At 42.5% G+C, this 15,332-nt stretch overlaps 1 protein-coding gene across 1 annotated transcript; it reads left to right on the top strand.

Annotated features, from left to right (window-relative positions):
- Positions 1 to 9,141: 9,141 nt before the first annotated feature.
- On the top strand, positions 9,142 to 15,129 carry LOC108396123 (carbonyl reductase [NADPH] 1-like). The gene is made up of 3 exons (XM_037014853.2): positions 9,142 to 9,533; positions 10,094 to 10,198; positions 14,442 to 15,129. Exons 1-3 carry the CDS (start codon positions 9,245 to 9,247, stop codon positions 14,933 to 14,935), a joined length of 888 nt encoding a protein of 295 aa, XP_036870748.2. The 5' UTR covers positions 9,142 to 9,244; the 3' UTR covers positions 14,936 to 15,129.
- The last annotated feature ends 203 nt before the right edge of the window (positions 15,130 to 15,332 follow it).

Genomic DNA, 15,332 nt, shown 5'->3' with positions numbered 1-15,332 from the left:
TATAAGATAAGAAGCAAAAGAACTCTTAGTATAAAACATAGGCAGGCATCTCTTGATCACCACAATGAAAAATGTTTTTCTGATACATTTACCTGGGTAAGGGAAAGTAAAGGAAAATTAAACAGGTGGGACTACATCAAGCAGTAAAGCTTCTGTAGAGTAGAAAGATGGCAGTGTGAGAGGTGAGACAGAGGCTTCCTCCTAAAACCACATACAATATGAAAATATAATTAATACAACTAATCCTGAAAGAGCAACAGGAAAGAGGACTGCGCCAGACTGCACACACCTGGAGAAAAGAACAAGGTAACATACCAAAGCTGTGGCCCAGCACCCTAGCCCCTCCCTCACCCCAGTTCACCAGCAGGAGGAAGAGAAATGGAGCTGGGAGGAAGTGGAGGCCTGGGAATGCTGAATACATAACTCCAGAGATCTCCTCTGAGAGCATAAACATACATTTCATGGTGCTTGCATGTTACTCTCATGATTAGGGGGTTGGAAAGCAAAGACGGGCAAAATTCCTGGAGAGACTGAGATTCCAGCTGCTTGTGAAAAACAGGGATCCATATGTGGCTGCTCTGGAACAAAAGAAAGGCAAGCAGTCTGAGACTTCCTAACAAGGAAGCCCTTAGCAAGAGGGCTGCTAAAAGGGCAAGGACTGCACAGAGCTTACTGCTCAGGAGAAAGGACAGGTAGACAAAATTGTCCAGGTGCACTCTGCCCAGCTGGTTAGGAGCTTCCACAATTTTTAGGTGCTCCAGCTCCCTTGCTGGCTACACAGCTCCAAGGACCCCCTCCATGATACGCAGCCTACTGTGTCTTTCTCCTGGCCAGCCCCACCTGGCTCACAAACTAGCAAACCCTATCCTGGCATTAGGCAGCCAGAGGGAAGATCGGTCTACAGCAACTACAAACGCAAAGCATAGAGCCTTATGCCTGTGTGCTTGGACCACTGGTTCAGGCAGTGGAGACAGGCATAGCAGCTGGGAAACAGGAAACAGCTCTTTCCCTTGCCCAGGCACCAATACCACTACCCTGCAACCCCCAACATTCCTTCAGGGGCTGAGCACCTCCAGAGAATAGAGCTTCTGGACACTAAAGGGCACCATATACAAATGTGAAATGCCAAAGGAACCTGCTCCAAAGTAAAATTATTAATACAACTCCTGAGAAAGATGACATAAACCTATGAATCTTCCTGAAAGGGAGTTCAAAATAAAAATCATTAATATGCTCATGGAGGTATGGAAAGGTATTCAAGAATTCAGGAATGAATTCCAGTCAGAAATCCAATTGTTGAAGAGCACAATGGAGGCTATTAAAAGCAGATTATATATGGTGGAGAAGACGATAAATGAAATAGAAACTAGAGAAGAGGAAGACAAAGAAGCTGAGGCACAGAGAGAAAAAAGGATCTCTAAAAATGAAAGAATATTGAGAGAACTGTGTGACCAATCCAAACAGAACATTATTCACATTATAGGGATACCAGAAGAAGAAGAGAGAGAGAAAGGGATAGAAAGTGTCCTTGAGGAGGTAATTGCTGAAAACTTCCCCAATCTGGGGAAGGAGATAGTCTCTCAGGCCATGGAGATGCACAGATTTCCCAACACAAGGGACACAAGGAAGACAACACCAAGATATATAGTTATTAAAATGGCAAAGATCAAGGATAAGGACAGACTATTAAAAGCAGGCAGAGAGAGAAATAAGATCATATACAAAGGAAAGCCCATCAGGCTATCATCAGACTTCTCAGGCCAGAAGGGAGTGGCATGATGTATTTAATGCAATGAAGCAGAGGCACCTCGAACCAAGATTACTTCATCCGGCAAGATTATCATTTAAATTTGAAGGAGGGATTAAACAATTTCCAGATGAGTAAAAACTGAGAGAATTTACCTCCCAAAAACCATCTCTACAGTGTATTTTTGAGGGACTGCTATAGATGGAAGTGTTCCTAAGATTTAATAGCTGTCACCAGAGGTAATATAACTACAGTAAAGAAAGTAGAACAGCTAATTTGCAAATGCAAAATAAAATTCACTATCCCCAAAGTCAATCAAGGGATAGACAAAGAGTACAGAATATGATACCTAATATATAAAGAATGGAAGATGAAGAAAAAGGAGGAGGAAAAGAAAAGAACCTTTAGATTGTGTTTGTAATAGCATATTAAGTGACTTGGTTAGACTCTTAGATAGTAAGGAAGCTAACCTTGAACCTTTGGTAACCATGAATCTAAAGCCTGCAATGGCAATAAGTACATACCTATCGATAATCACCCTAAATGTAAATGGACTGAATGCACCAATAAAAAGACATAGAGTCACTGAATGGATAAAAAAACAAGACCCATCTATATGCTGCCTACAAGAGACTCACTTTAAACCCAAAGACAAACACAGACTAAAAGTGAGAGGATGGAAAAGATATTTCATGCAATTAATAGGGAGAAAAAAGCAGGAGTTGCAGTACTTGTATCAGACAAAACAGACTTCAAAACAAAGAAAGTCACAAGAGACAAAGAAGGACATTATATAATGACAAAAGTGTTAATCCAACAAGAAGATATAACCATTATAAATATTTATGAGCCCAGCACAGAAGCACCTACATATGTGAAACAAACACTAACTGAATTAAAAGGGGAAATAGAATGCAATGCATTCATTATAGGAGACTTCAACACTCCATTCACTCTGAAGGACAGATCAACCAGACAGAAAATAAGAAAGGAGATAGAGGCACTGAACAATACATTAGAATAGATGGACCTAACAGATATTTACAGGACTCTACACCCAAAAGCAGCAGAATACACATTCTTCTCAAGTGTACATGGAACATTTTCAAGAATAGATCATATAATAGGCCACAAAAAGAGCCTTGGTAAATTCAAAAAGATTGAAATTGTACCAACCAGTTGCTCAGACCAAAAAGGTATGAAAGTAGAAATAAATTACCCAAAGAAAATGAAAAATCCCACAAACACATGGAGGCTTCACAACATGCTCCTAAATAACCAATGGATCAATGACCAAATAAAAACAGAGATCAAGCAACATATGGAGACAAATGACAACAATAATTCAACACCACAAAATCTGTGGGACGCAGCAAAGGCCATGCTGAGAGGAAAGTATAGTGCAATACAGGCCTACCTCAGGAAAGAAGAACAATCCCATATGAGCAGTCTAAACTCACAATTAATGAAACTAGAAAAAGAAGAACAAAGGAGGCCCAAAGTCAGTAGAAGGAGGGTCATAATAAAGATTAGAGCAGAAATAAATAAAAACAAGAAGAATAAAACAATAGAATCAATGAAAGCAACAGCTGGTTCTTCGAGAAAATAAACAAAATAGATAAACCCTTAGCCAGACTTACTAAGAAAAAAAGAGAGTCTACTCACATAAACAGAATCAGAAATGAGAAAGGAAAAATCACTACAGACACCACAGAAATACAAAGAAGTATTATAGAATACTATGAAAAATTATATGCTAACAAACTGGATAACCTAGAAGAAACGGACAACTTTCTAGAAAAAGACAACTTTCCAAGGCTGACGCAGAAAGAAACAGAAAATCAGAAAAGACCAATTACCAGCAAAGAAATTGAACTGGTAATCAAAAACCTACCTAAGAACAAAACTCCTGGGCAAGATGGCTTCACAGCTAAATTTTATCAAGCATTTAGCAAAGACTTAATACCCATTCTCCTTAAAGTTTTCCAAAGAGTAGAAGAAGAGGGAATACTTCCAAACTCATTCTCTGAGGCCTGAATCACTCTAATACCAAAACCAGGCAAAGACACCATAAAAAAAGAAAATTACATACCAATATCCCTGATGAACATAGATGCAAAAATACTGAACAAAATATTAGCAAACCAAATTCAAAAATAGATCAAAAAGATCATCCATCATGATCAGGTAGGATTTTTCCCTGGGATGCACAGATGGTACGACATTAAAAAACCTATCAACATCATCCACCACATCAACAAAAAGAAGGACAAAAACCACATGATCATGTCCATAGATGCAGAAAAAGCATCTGACAAAATTAACATACATTCATGATAAAAACTCTCAACAAAATGGGTACAGAGGGCAAGTACCTCAACATAATAAAGGACATATATGACAAACCCTCAGCCAACATTATACTTAACAGCAAGAAACTGAAAGCTTTTCCTTTAAGATTGGGAACAAGACAAGGATGCCCACTCTCCCCACTCTATTCAACATAGTACTGGAGGTCCTAGCCACAGCAATCAGACAACACAAAGAAATAAAAGGCATCCAGATTGGCAAGGAAGAAGCTAAACTGTCCCTGTTTGCATAAAAAACCCTAAAGAGTCCACTCCAAAACTACTAGATCTAATATCCAAATTCAGCAAAGTTGCCAAATACAAAATTAATATGCAGAAATCGGTGGCATTCCTATACACTAACAATGAACTAGCAGAGAGAGAAATCCGGAAAACAATTCCATTCATAGTTGCATCAAAAAGAATAAAGTACTTAGGAATAAACTTAACCAAGGAAGTGAAAGACCTATATCCTGAAAACTACAAGACCCTAGTGAGAGAAATTAAAGAAGATACCAGTAAATGGAAACACATCCCGTGCTCATGGATAGGAAGAATTAACATTGTCAAAATGATCATCCTGCTTAAGCAATCTACAGATTCAATGCAATTCCTACCAAATACCAATAGCATTCTTCAACGAACTAGAGAAAATTGTTCTAAAATTCATATGGAACCACCAAAGACCCTGAATAGTCACAGTAATCCTGAGAAGGAAGAATAAAGCTGGGGAAATAATGCTCCCCAATTTCAAGCTCTACTACAAAGCCACAGTAAAGACAATTTGGTACTGGCACAAGAACAGACCTAGACCAATGGAACAGACTAGAGAGCCCTGATATAAACCCAACCATATATGGTCAATTAATATATGATAAAGGAGCCATGGACATACAAATGGGGAAATGACAGCCTCTTCAGCAGCTGGTGCTGGCAAAACTGGACAGCTACATGTAAGAGAATGAAACTGAATTATTGTTTAACCCCATACACAAAAGTAAACTCAAAATAGATCAAAGACCTGAATGTAAGTCATGAAACCATAAAAAAGACAACATAGGCAAACATCTTCTGAATATAAGCATGAGCAACTTCCTCCTGAATGCAACTCCTCGGGCAAGGGAAACAAAAGCAAAAATGAACTCATGGGACTACATCAAACTAGAAAGTTTCTGTATGGCAAAGGACACCATCAGCAGAACAGAAACGCATCCTATAGTAAGGGAGAATATATTTGTAAATGACATATCCAACAAGGGGTTAACATCCAAAACATATAAAGAACTTAAATGCCTCAACACCTAAAAAGCAAATAACCCAATTAAAAAATGGGCAGAGGATATGAAGAGACAGTTCTCCAAAGAAGAAATTCAAATGGCCAACAGACACATGAAAGTTGCTCTACATCACTAATCATCAGGGAAATGCAAATTAAAACCATAATGAGGTATCACCTCATGCCAGTAAGGATGGCCAGCATCGAAAAGTCTAAGAACAACAAACGTTGGTGACGATGTGGAGAAAGGGGAACCCTCCTACACTGCTGGTAGGAATGTAAGCTAGCTTAACCATTGTGGAAAGCAATATGGAGGTTCCTCAAAAAACTAAAACTAGAAATACCATTTGACCTGGGAATCCCACTCCTTGGAATTTACCCAAAGAATACAAGTTCTTAGATTCAAAAAGACATATGCACCCCTATGTTTATCACAGCACTTTTTACAATTGCTAAGATATGGAAGCAACCTAAGTGTCCATCAGTAGATGAATGGATAAAGAAGAGTGTTACATATACACAATGGAATACTATTCAGCCACAAGAAACAGATCCTACCATTTGCAACAACATGGATGGAGCCGGACGACATTGTGCTCAGTGAAATAAGCCAGGCAGAGAAAGACAAGTACCAAATGATTTCTCTCATTTGTGGAATATAACAACGAAGCAAAATTGAAGGAACAAAACAGCAAGAGACTCCCAGACTCCCAGAAGGGACTAGTGGTTACCAAAGGGGAGGGGTGGGGAAGGGAGGGTGAAGTGGATTCAGGCGTATTATGATTGGCACACGTGGTATGGGGGGGATCATGGGGAAGACAGTGTAGCACAGAGAAGGCAAATAGTGAGTCTGTGGCATCTTACTACACTGATGGGCAGTGACTGCAATGGGGTGTGGGAGGGACACGATAACAGGGTGATTGTAGTAACCACATTGTTTTTTCATATGAAACCTTCATAAGAGTGTATATCAATAATACCTTAATAAAAACTTTTAAAAAACAAGCTTCTGCAGAGCAAAGGAAAACATCTACAAAACAAAAAGGGAACATATGTATGAGAGTAGCCCCCAAATGATATATCTGATAAGGGGCTAGTATACAAAATACATAATGAACTTGTATGACTCACATCATATATATCAAATAACGCAATACAAAAAATTAGCAGAGAACCTGAATAGACATTTTTGCAAAGAACAAATACAGGTGGCCAACAGGCACATGAAAAGACATTCCATATCGCTAATCATCAAGCGAATACACGTCAAAATCACAGTAAGATATCAACTCGCATAAGTCAGAATGGCCCCTATTCAAAAGATAAGAAAAGCAAATGTTGGTGAGAATGTGGAGAAAAGGGAATCCTCATACACGTTGGTGGGAGTGTAAGTGGCTCCAGCTTCTATGGAAAGCAATTTGGCGGTTCATACAAAAACTACAATTAGAAACACCAAAGACCCTGTAATTTCACTTCTAGGATTTTACTGGAAGAAAACTAAATCCCTGATTTGTAAATATGCACTCCTATGTCTAAGGCTGTACTATTTACATTAGCGAAGATATGGAAGGAACCAAGGCATCCATCAATAGATATTGGGTAAAGAAGAGGTGTTACATAGACACAATGGGATATTATTCAGCCATAAAAAGAAGGAACTCTTGCCATCTGCAACTACATGGATGGACCTAGACAGGATTATGCTATGTTATATCAGCCAGCTGAGAAATACAAATAACCTATGATTTTACAAACATGGGAAAAGATGAACAAAATGAAACAAATGAAAAAAAACAGAAAAAGACTTAAAGACACTGGGAAGTGACAGGTGGTTACCACGGGGGAGAGACTGAGGTAAGTGGGTGAAATACATGAAGGGGATAAAGAGGCACAAAATCCAAATCATATTTAGATTAGTCATGGGAATGAAAAAGAATATAGCACAGAGAATACAGCCAATAGCTCTGTAACATTTTTCTATGTTGTCAGATAGTAACTACATTAGTTGGGTGAGTATTTAATAACATGGATTATAGTTGAATGACTATACTGTATTTTTTAAACCAATATTGTTTATCAAACTATATTTCAGTATAAAAGGACAAAGGAAAATGGGCAGGATGATTGTAGGAGTGCAGTGAAGATTAAATGCAGGGACACAGATGCAAACATTGGAAGCACATGGGAAGGGAAAGTGTGTGATAATGTGAGAGCCTGGGCATGGCCCTAACACAGCAGGGCAGTGACAGGGAGCTGCTCCCTGCCCCCCACCAAGTCCAGCCCCTCTGGGCCTCGGGAAGGGCACCCCACTGCCCTCCTTCACAGAAGCACCCAAAAAGAGACTAAAAGACGCCTCTGCTCTCGTGATTATTTTCACTCTTCAACAGTGATTTTCAGATGTATGGAAATAAAAAATGACGGCTGTCATAATAAGGCAAGACCCTTATTTTAAAAGGGAAGTTACCTTACCAAGTGTCACCTCCACAGAATTAAGTTCCTTCCTCTTAATTTACTTTTCTGCATTGCCATGGGAAGAATGTGTATGTCCATATCAACACCTGATCACAAGTGCTACTGTAGAATCTAAGCATTAAAAGAGAATAGAAATAGGTTAGCATAAGCGTAGCCATCTTACGAACCTAGAAGCCATTTTCTGAGTATGTGACTTAGAAAGAAAAACTGGAACTGGGTAAGGCCTTGAAAAACAAGTTAATCATGAACACCAGGTGGTGGGCAGCTGTGGCCTTTAGTCAGCTAACCTTGGTCAGCTAATCTTACATACCAAGCTTATTGTGCAGAACCTCCCTGACAATTGAGGAGTTGTCTTTTCTTGCTCTCGCCTAACCCAGGATGTATGTCTTGCAAGAATAATGTGCAGCTGTGGAAAATTACTATGAGTTAAGTGTTTTGAAAATGCTATATAAACCCTTGGATTTGAGTGCTCGGGGTCCTTGTTGAAACCCGCTGCATCAGGCTGACACTTGGACCCCAGCTAGCTGGTTCCTGAATAAAGTCCTCTTGGTTGTTGCATCAAGAGACGTCTTCCGTGAGTGAATTGGGGTGGCGTTCGCATTTGGGCAGATCCAACACTACCTTGCTCATGTATGTATTCAGGTCCCACAAAAATGACTTTACCCCTTAATTCACTAAAAATACCACCTAACTACACATAACACTTATTAAGTTGGACGTGCAACAAAACGGAAAGGTTGGACGTTTACCAAACGTAGGGATCATGCAACCATGAAATGACACATTCCAGTCAGCGGCTTAGTACCCAGGCAGAGCTCATACATATTCCCTGCCACTTGGGGGCACCTAGGCTCACACTGGGGGACCAGCCCCGTCCACAGCACACGTCCCATCACAGGACCCACTGTCCCTAACTCTGTCTCCTGAGTTTCTCTCTTCCTAACGAAGCTCGGGGCTCACTGTCCTCAGAACCGCTTCCCAGGCCCAAGTCACCTCATTGCCTCTTGGGGAAGAGCAAGCAAACCCACTCTGAAGGGGGATGGGCCCGACCCAGCCATCACTCTGCTCCCGCTCCCCAGGGGTCCCTCCCCTGCCCTCTCACCGTGCTACTGAGCCCTCGCCAACCTGTGCTGCTTTGGGGAAGCACACCTCTTAACCCAGGGCCATTTCTTGGCACAAAGAGAGGGAGACCAAGAGAGGGGGCAGTGAGAATTGTCCTGCCGCATTTGGCTCCTCCTGGGCAGGGAGGGACTCAGGCGGGGCTTCTTTCTCTGGGAATGACAACTGCCTCCCAGAAGTCATTATAAAGCAGGTTGTCTAGACTGTGGCCAGGCCACTGTAACACTGTCCCCTCAACCTCTTCGGCCGCCTCCAACGCCATCAGCCCCACACAGCCCAGCCATGACATCCTACAGCCGAGTGGCCCTGGTCACTGGGGCCAACAGGGGCATTGGCTGGGCCATTGTGCGAAGCCTGTGCCAGCAGTTCTCGGGGGACGTGGTGCTCACGGCGCGGGATGCAGCACGGGGTCATGCGGCTGTGCAGCAGCTGCAGGCCGAGGGCCTGAGCCCGCGCTTCCACCTGCTGGACATCTGCAACCGGCAGAGCATCCGGGCCCTGCGGGACTTCCTGCTCAAAGAGTACGGGGGCCTCAACGTGCTGGTCAACAACGCGGGCATCGCCTTCAAGGGTAAGGAAGGGGTGGGTGCTGGAAAGGGACCCCTCTGTGAGGGTGTCCAGCCAGGGTGGGCTGGGGATTCTCCTGAGCCACTGTGGGGCCTGTACCTCCTGCGGGATCCAGACGGGCTCCCTAGTGAAAGACGTTACACTTCGGGCGTCAGAGGCACCTGAATCGTCCAAGATGTACAAGGCTTTCAGGCAAAGGATCTTTGTATTATCATGAAGCCAACGCTTAGGGCCTCCCCCACGTGTCCGTAGTTTCTGTTAATGGGACTGGGGAGCAGTTTGGTAAATTTTTAACTTACTTTAAAATAAACAAGAAATTGAAAAGAATGACACACAGAGATCCCATTCTGCACACTTCTCATAGCCTTCTCTAATGGTGCCAACTTACACACTTTGTAGTTTTAAAGAGCCAGGAAATTGACCTTCACACAATACTATTATCAGAACTCAGACCTTACATATCATTGACCACATTTCACAGACAAGAAAATAGCCTATCATTTGCAGAATTATCCCACATGGCTACTACTTAGTAACTCTGTTCTCTTGCTCCTGGAAGAACAGATGATCGCACAAGCTTACATTTTCAAGCAGAAATGACTATGAAAACCAACTTTTTTGGTACCCAAGACGTCTGCACGGAGCTGCTGCCTCTAGTGAGACCCCAAGGTGAGTCTGGTGAGCAGCCCCCACGGAGTGTCCCTGGCAGGATCGGGCCCCGCTGCCCCTGACCTCGTCCCCAGCACGGCCCCCTCTCCCTGCTCTGTTACACTGGCCCCCGGGGTGTGTCTCCTCAGGGCCAGGGGCCCCTCTCCCAGGACTACACACTCGTCAGTGGCCATCGGTGCTTCTCTCCGTGGCACAACCGCCTCTTTCTCTTCTTCGACTCTTCAGTCCAGCTGTCCCGACAGGCCCTTCACTTGCTCCCCGCCCCTCACTCCTGCAGGTCCCTGAGCATGGCTTCCTGCCCTCTGCCCTCCCCGCCTGTCCCTAGTGTGATCTTATTCCAGCAAACGGAGCCTTCTCCACCCCAATTTCTTAGGCCTTCCAAAACCCTGTCAGCTGCCTAGAACACATCCAGAGCTCCTGACACTCAATTATCTGTTACTGTCAGTCAGTATTGTCCTGACGTCCACCCCTTCCCTAGAGTCCTCCTTACATAATACATTTCAAAATACACTCATCCTTTCCTAAAACCTTTGGACTCTGTCTTGATCCACCCCCTCGGATGCTAGAGCTCACCATAACCAACTCCTACTATCATTAACCAGACCCCAGAATTAGCCACATGAGTTTCTCCCCAGACCTCCTCCCCCAGCTCTACAACAGATGCTCAGATGTCATTTGAGGCAATTGGAACCCCAATAAGGGACCCTCCTATTGAGGCTGTTCCTTCCTGAGCATTCTCTGTACTCTGCATGCTTACTCCCTCCATAAAGTGCTTTAGGAGCAAAGTCCAGGCCCTCAGCATGGCTTGTAGGTCTCTCTCTCATCTGACCTGCCTTTGTCCAGGCCGGTGTTACTTCTCCTTTACCAGGACTAATAGACTATGCAAAACAGACTATCATGTTACTCTGGAGGTGACCTCCTGCACCACCTACCCCAAGGTGTGGGATGTGTTGGGGAAACACTACCCCTTCAACACACCAAATAATATGAGCACACACTTTTAGAAAGATTAAGAGGTCTGGCTTGGAATTGACAATATGCATGTACAGTCTATTCTGAATTCTGCCCAGTTCCCTGTACTGTCCTCTGGGAAAGTTCTACTGTATCTTTACGATTTGACTCAGTCAGGCCTCAAAGTGCAGCTCTTTTGAATGGCACCCTGACTCTTTCATTCACCCCAGCACCTGAGAGCAGGATGGAATTCCTTGTGCCACAACCACACATCCTATGTGTATTCCTGTTAAAATGCATACTAAGGACTTCTGGCCCATTTTTGTTTCATTAACTGAAGTGTGTGAGCTGTTGCAGGCTCTGTCCTTGTCCCAGGTGCAGGACAGATGGCACTCCTGATCTGCTAAGTTAGCCTTAAATGAAAGGATCAACAGTGCCTCTCTAAAGCGGGAGATAGTGGAAATGGATATTCATGCAACTTTCTCTGCATTAGAGCAAGATTTTCTATATTTTTGAAATAGGAGAGTTCTGCTATTATTTCAGGAGAAAGGCAGACACATTGGTTCATGGAATCATGACTTTATCAGCTCACTTTTGTTAGAGAATCTGAGAGAAATCCCATCTAGGGAAACCACAAGGAAATATTGCACCTCTCCCACCACACCAGAACCAAAGGTGCATAGCGCATTGGAAGGGTTTCCACAGAATCTCTGAGGTCAGTAGAAACTTTCCAAAAGAGGACTGTTCTGTCTGTATTTTGATGGCAAAAGAATAAAGGGTAGAGACTGGGGAGCTTAAGGATCACTGAGGGAGAATACATGTGGATTTCTTTGTATTATTTCCCTTCTTTTAAACAAGAGGAATTCTGAAAAAATTTACCACATAAAATGTAAGAATCTACAACACCCAGGTACCCACAATGGACCTTAACCAATCCATCCACATCCTCCCTGTTCACCTAAAGTCACCATCACCATGAATTTGAAGAACGATGCTAAGTGTTCATCTTTCCTCTTTGAATTACAGTATATATTTATTTTGAAAATATAAGGGAAAATATCTCTAAGTAATACCAACATTGAAATCTGGACACTCACGTTAATGAGATATTATTAGCTTAAGGAGTACTAAGAGGAAATAAATGGCCTTCTTAAGGCTACACTTACCACGTAATCCTTTGAAGAAGTTGTGATGAACTTTGGTTTGAGAAGGGCAGCTTTTCAACTTCCTGTGGTCTGAAAAATTCACAGGAGGAAGCTGGGATGAAAATCACATTGCTAAAGCTCTCTTCCCCTTGTGACAATTTGTGGTTTAGAAGGATGGGTGGGTGGATACATCCTGATGCAGCGGGCTGGGCATTTTATATACGGTCCAGAAAAAGACATGGGGTCTCAAAGGATCTCAAGGTCACGTGCACAGCCAGATGCAGACTTGGACGTGTGGTCTCCAACCTGATTGCTCTTCCAAGTATTCCAAGGTCCTCAAATCTCTTATGCCAAGAGTCTCATTTGTCAAGTGTAACCTCACCCAGCAGTCCAGAAGGTCAGTCCGTGGAGGGACTCAACCTATTGGGAACCAATGTGTTTCCATTTACTTACAATTTTGAAGGAAAATGTGGCTTCCCTAAAATAACTATATTGATCCAATAAAATAGATGGCCTGCATCAAGTATAAGTCCACCAGAAAAACTGTCCTTTTTAAATCGGTATCCCTCATTTTCCTCCATCATTAAAAGGCAACTGCTTTACACACACACACACACACACACACACACACACACACACACACAGTAGCAAAATAATGCCTGAACGGCCCATAGTGCTTCGTGGAGGATTGGCTCTGCTCAGGCCAGTAGAGTGTCTATGAAATGCCCTGTGGCGGCCATGAACCCACTCCAGAGAGAAAAATATCTGGATGCAACTCCTGCTGTGTAACCCAGAAGGCTCCCCTGTCCCTCTTGGGAGCATGACCAGTGGGGTGAAAAGCTTGGAGGGAGAGAGACCTGGATGCAGCCCCACATCTAGGAATTTACCCACAAAGCCCTGTGGCCTCCCAGTTCAGGCTTCCCTAGTGCACACTGACAAGTGTTTTCACAGCTGGTTTAGACCTCCTGGGATGGATGATACCAAATAGAGAAGAGGTCATCCCTACTTCATACAGTATAAACAGCCCAGAGAGAGTTGCTAGAGTTTCTCCATCTCCTGCCTAGACTAAAGGCATGGGGGAAATTGGGGTGAGTCTGTGATTGCAGCTGCATTCTCCTCTTCCAGTCACCTGCTCCGGCTAACTCTCCTGCTGTGTTTTTTTTTCTCTATATCCCCTCTAGTAGCTTGCAATTTTGAGTCATGACACATGTACTGTTTTTCTCTGAGTGGCTAGAAAGTATTTTATAAAGTAATAAAAATTCTATTAGGACCTCCAAGTGGTGCTTTCTGCAACATTTGACACATAGATTCAATTGATTCTTATAGTTTACATGATCTACATTAAAGGAAGTACTCAAAACATTGACCTGGCTCTAAATTACTCATCTTAAAAGACTTTTGGGAATAAATAAGACTGTTTCTGTCATTCACTGTAAGTGTCTCTAAGGATTATTTAATGTGGATCTTATTGCCATGGATTATCATTTTTACTTATCTTTTTTGCACCTCCACTCCTTAAGCAAGATGGAGGTCAATGTTATCTGAAGGTGACAGACTTCCTTAGATATGCACAATAAAAAGGGATAGTTTCCTAATTTCCTTGTCTCTCTTTGGTAGTATCTCTCATGACCTTGTTATAATATTTTACAAATTTATTTAAAATTTAAAATTGTGAACTCATTAATATAAATTCATCTTTACAAATACCTAATATATTTTCCAAAACTATTAGTGAGAAACTTCTTTGCTTTATACTTTCAATACTTTATTCAGATATAATTCTCATACTGTCCACTGCACACACTTAAACTATTCAACTCACTGATGTTTAGTTTAGCCTTAGGGGGAATGAATCTGTCTTCTCATTAATGGAATGAGCATCTCCTTACATCCCTTAGCATGTTCATTATACACTTTTCATTTTCTTTGGGAATTTCTGTGCACTTCCCTCCCATGAGAACATTTCCTAACACCTGAAATTTATGGTTATGGCAAGTTTCAAGCATGCATCATATCCTTTATTTATACAGGCAGTCTTCTTTAATACAGCAGCTGGTAATGGCCTCTCAAGGGAAAAAATCCTACCACATCTGGTTTTATCATTCTTGTGCATGCCCTTCTATTGAATGATATCTTATGAATTTCAGGCAGAGTGGTGAATCTCTCTAGCACACTGAGCTTGTTAGCTCTTAAATGCTGCAGCCCAGAACTACAGCGGAAGTTTACAAGTGATACCATCACAGAGGAGGAGCTGGTGGGGCTCATGAACAAGTTTGTGAAAGATATAAGGAACAGTGTCCACCAAAAGGAGGGCTGGCCTCATCAGAAATTCGCTGCCTATGCAATGACAAAGCTCGGCATCAATGTCCTGTCCAGAATCCAGGCCAGGAAACTGAGTGAGCAGAAGAGTGGGGACAGGATCCTTTTGAATGCCTGCTGCCCTGGATGGGTGAGATCCGACATGGGGGGACCCGAGGCCTTGAAAAGCCTAGAAGAAGGAGCAGAGACCCCTGTGTACTTGGCCCTTTTGCCGTCAAATGCTGAAGGCCCTCATGGAGAGTTTGCTTTGGAGAAGAAAGTTGTACAATGGGAACCTGGCTCAGAGCTCCCTGCATGGGTGCAATTATGTGTTCGTTTGTGATTTGAGCAAGAGGATGTGAATAGTGTCAAAAACATCCCAGCCCAGACAAACAAACAGAATGATGGAGTGCTCTGAGTGGGATACCCATTCTGTAAAATCTTTACTAATTTATTCTGTCATGAAAGGTGACAAAAAATGGAAAGACAATAATAATGAATGAAAATCTTAGATGAATAAATGATTCTTTACAAACATCCATTTGTGCTAATTGTTTACATGCCAACCAGCTCAGGTACAGAATGACCTAAAAGTTACGCTAAGGCAGAGGACAGGATAACTCAGGGGTCAGCAAACATTACAGAATCAGCCAGATAGTAAATGATTCTCGGCTTTGCAGGCTACAACAAGGGTGGTGGAATCAGCCTGGCACCTAGTTTACTAGCCTCTTGTATTAGCT

The sequence above is a fragment of the Manis javanica genome, chromosome 3 (assembly GCF_040802235.1).
Source record: "Manis javanica isolate MJ-LG chromosome 3, MJ_LKY, whole genome shotgun sequence".
Taxonomy (NCBI): Eukaryota; Metazoa; Chordata; class Mammalia; order Pholidota; family Manidae; genus Manis; species Manis javanica.
This window is presented reverse-complemented; position numbering and strand designations above follow the sequence as displayed.

Bases quoted from the DNA above. Each gene is read 5' to 3' on its own strand.
- LOC108396123 (XM_037014853.2), top strand. From the start codon at position 9,245: ATGACATCCTACAGCCGAGTGGCCCTGGTCACTGGGGCCAACAGGGGC. The intron at 9,534-10,093 runs GTAAGGAAGGGG...CTGGAAGAACAG, and splicing joins CGCGGGCATCGCCTTCAAGG to ATGATCGCACAAGCTTACAT. The intron at 10,199-14,441 runs GTGAGTCTGGTG...TATGAATTTCAG, and splicing joins GCCTCTAGTGAGACCCCAAG to GCAGAGTGGTGAATCTCTCT.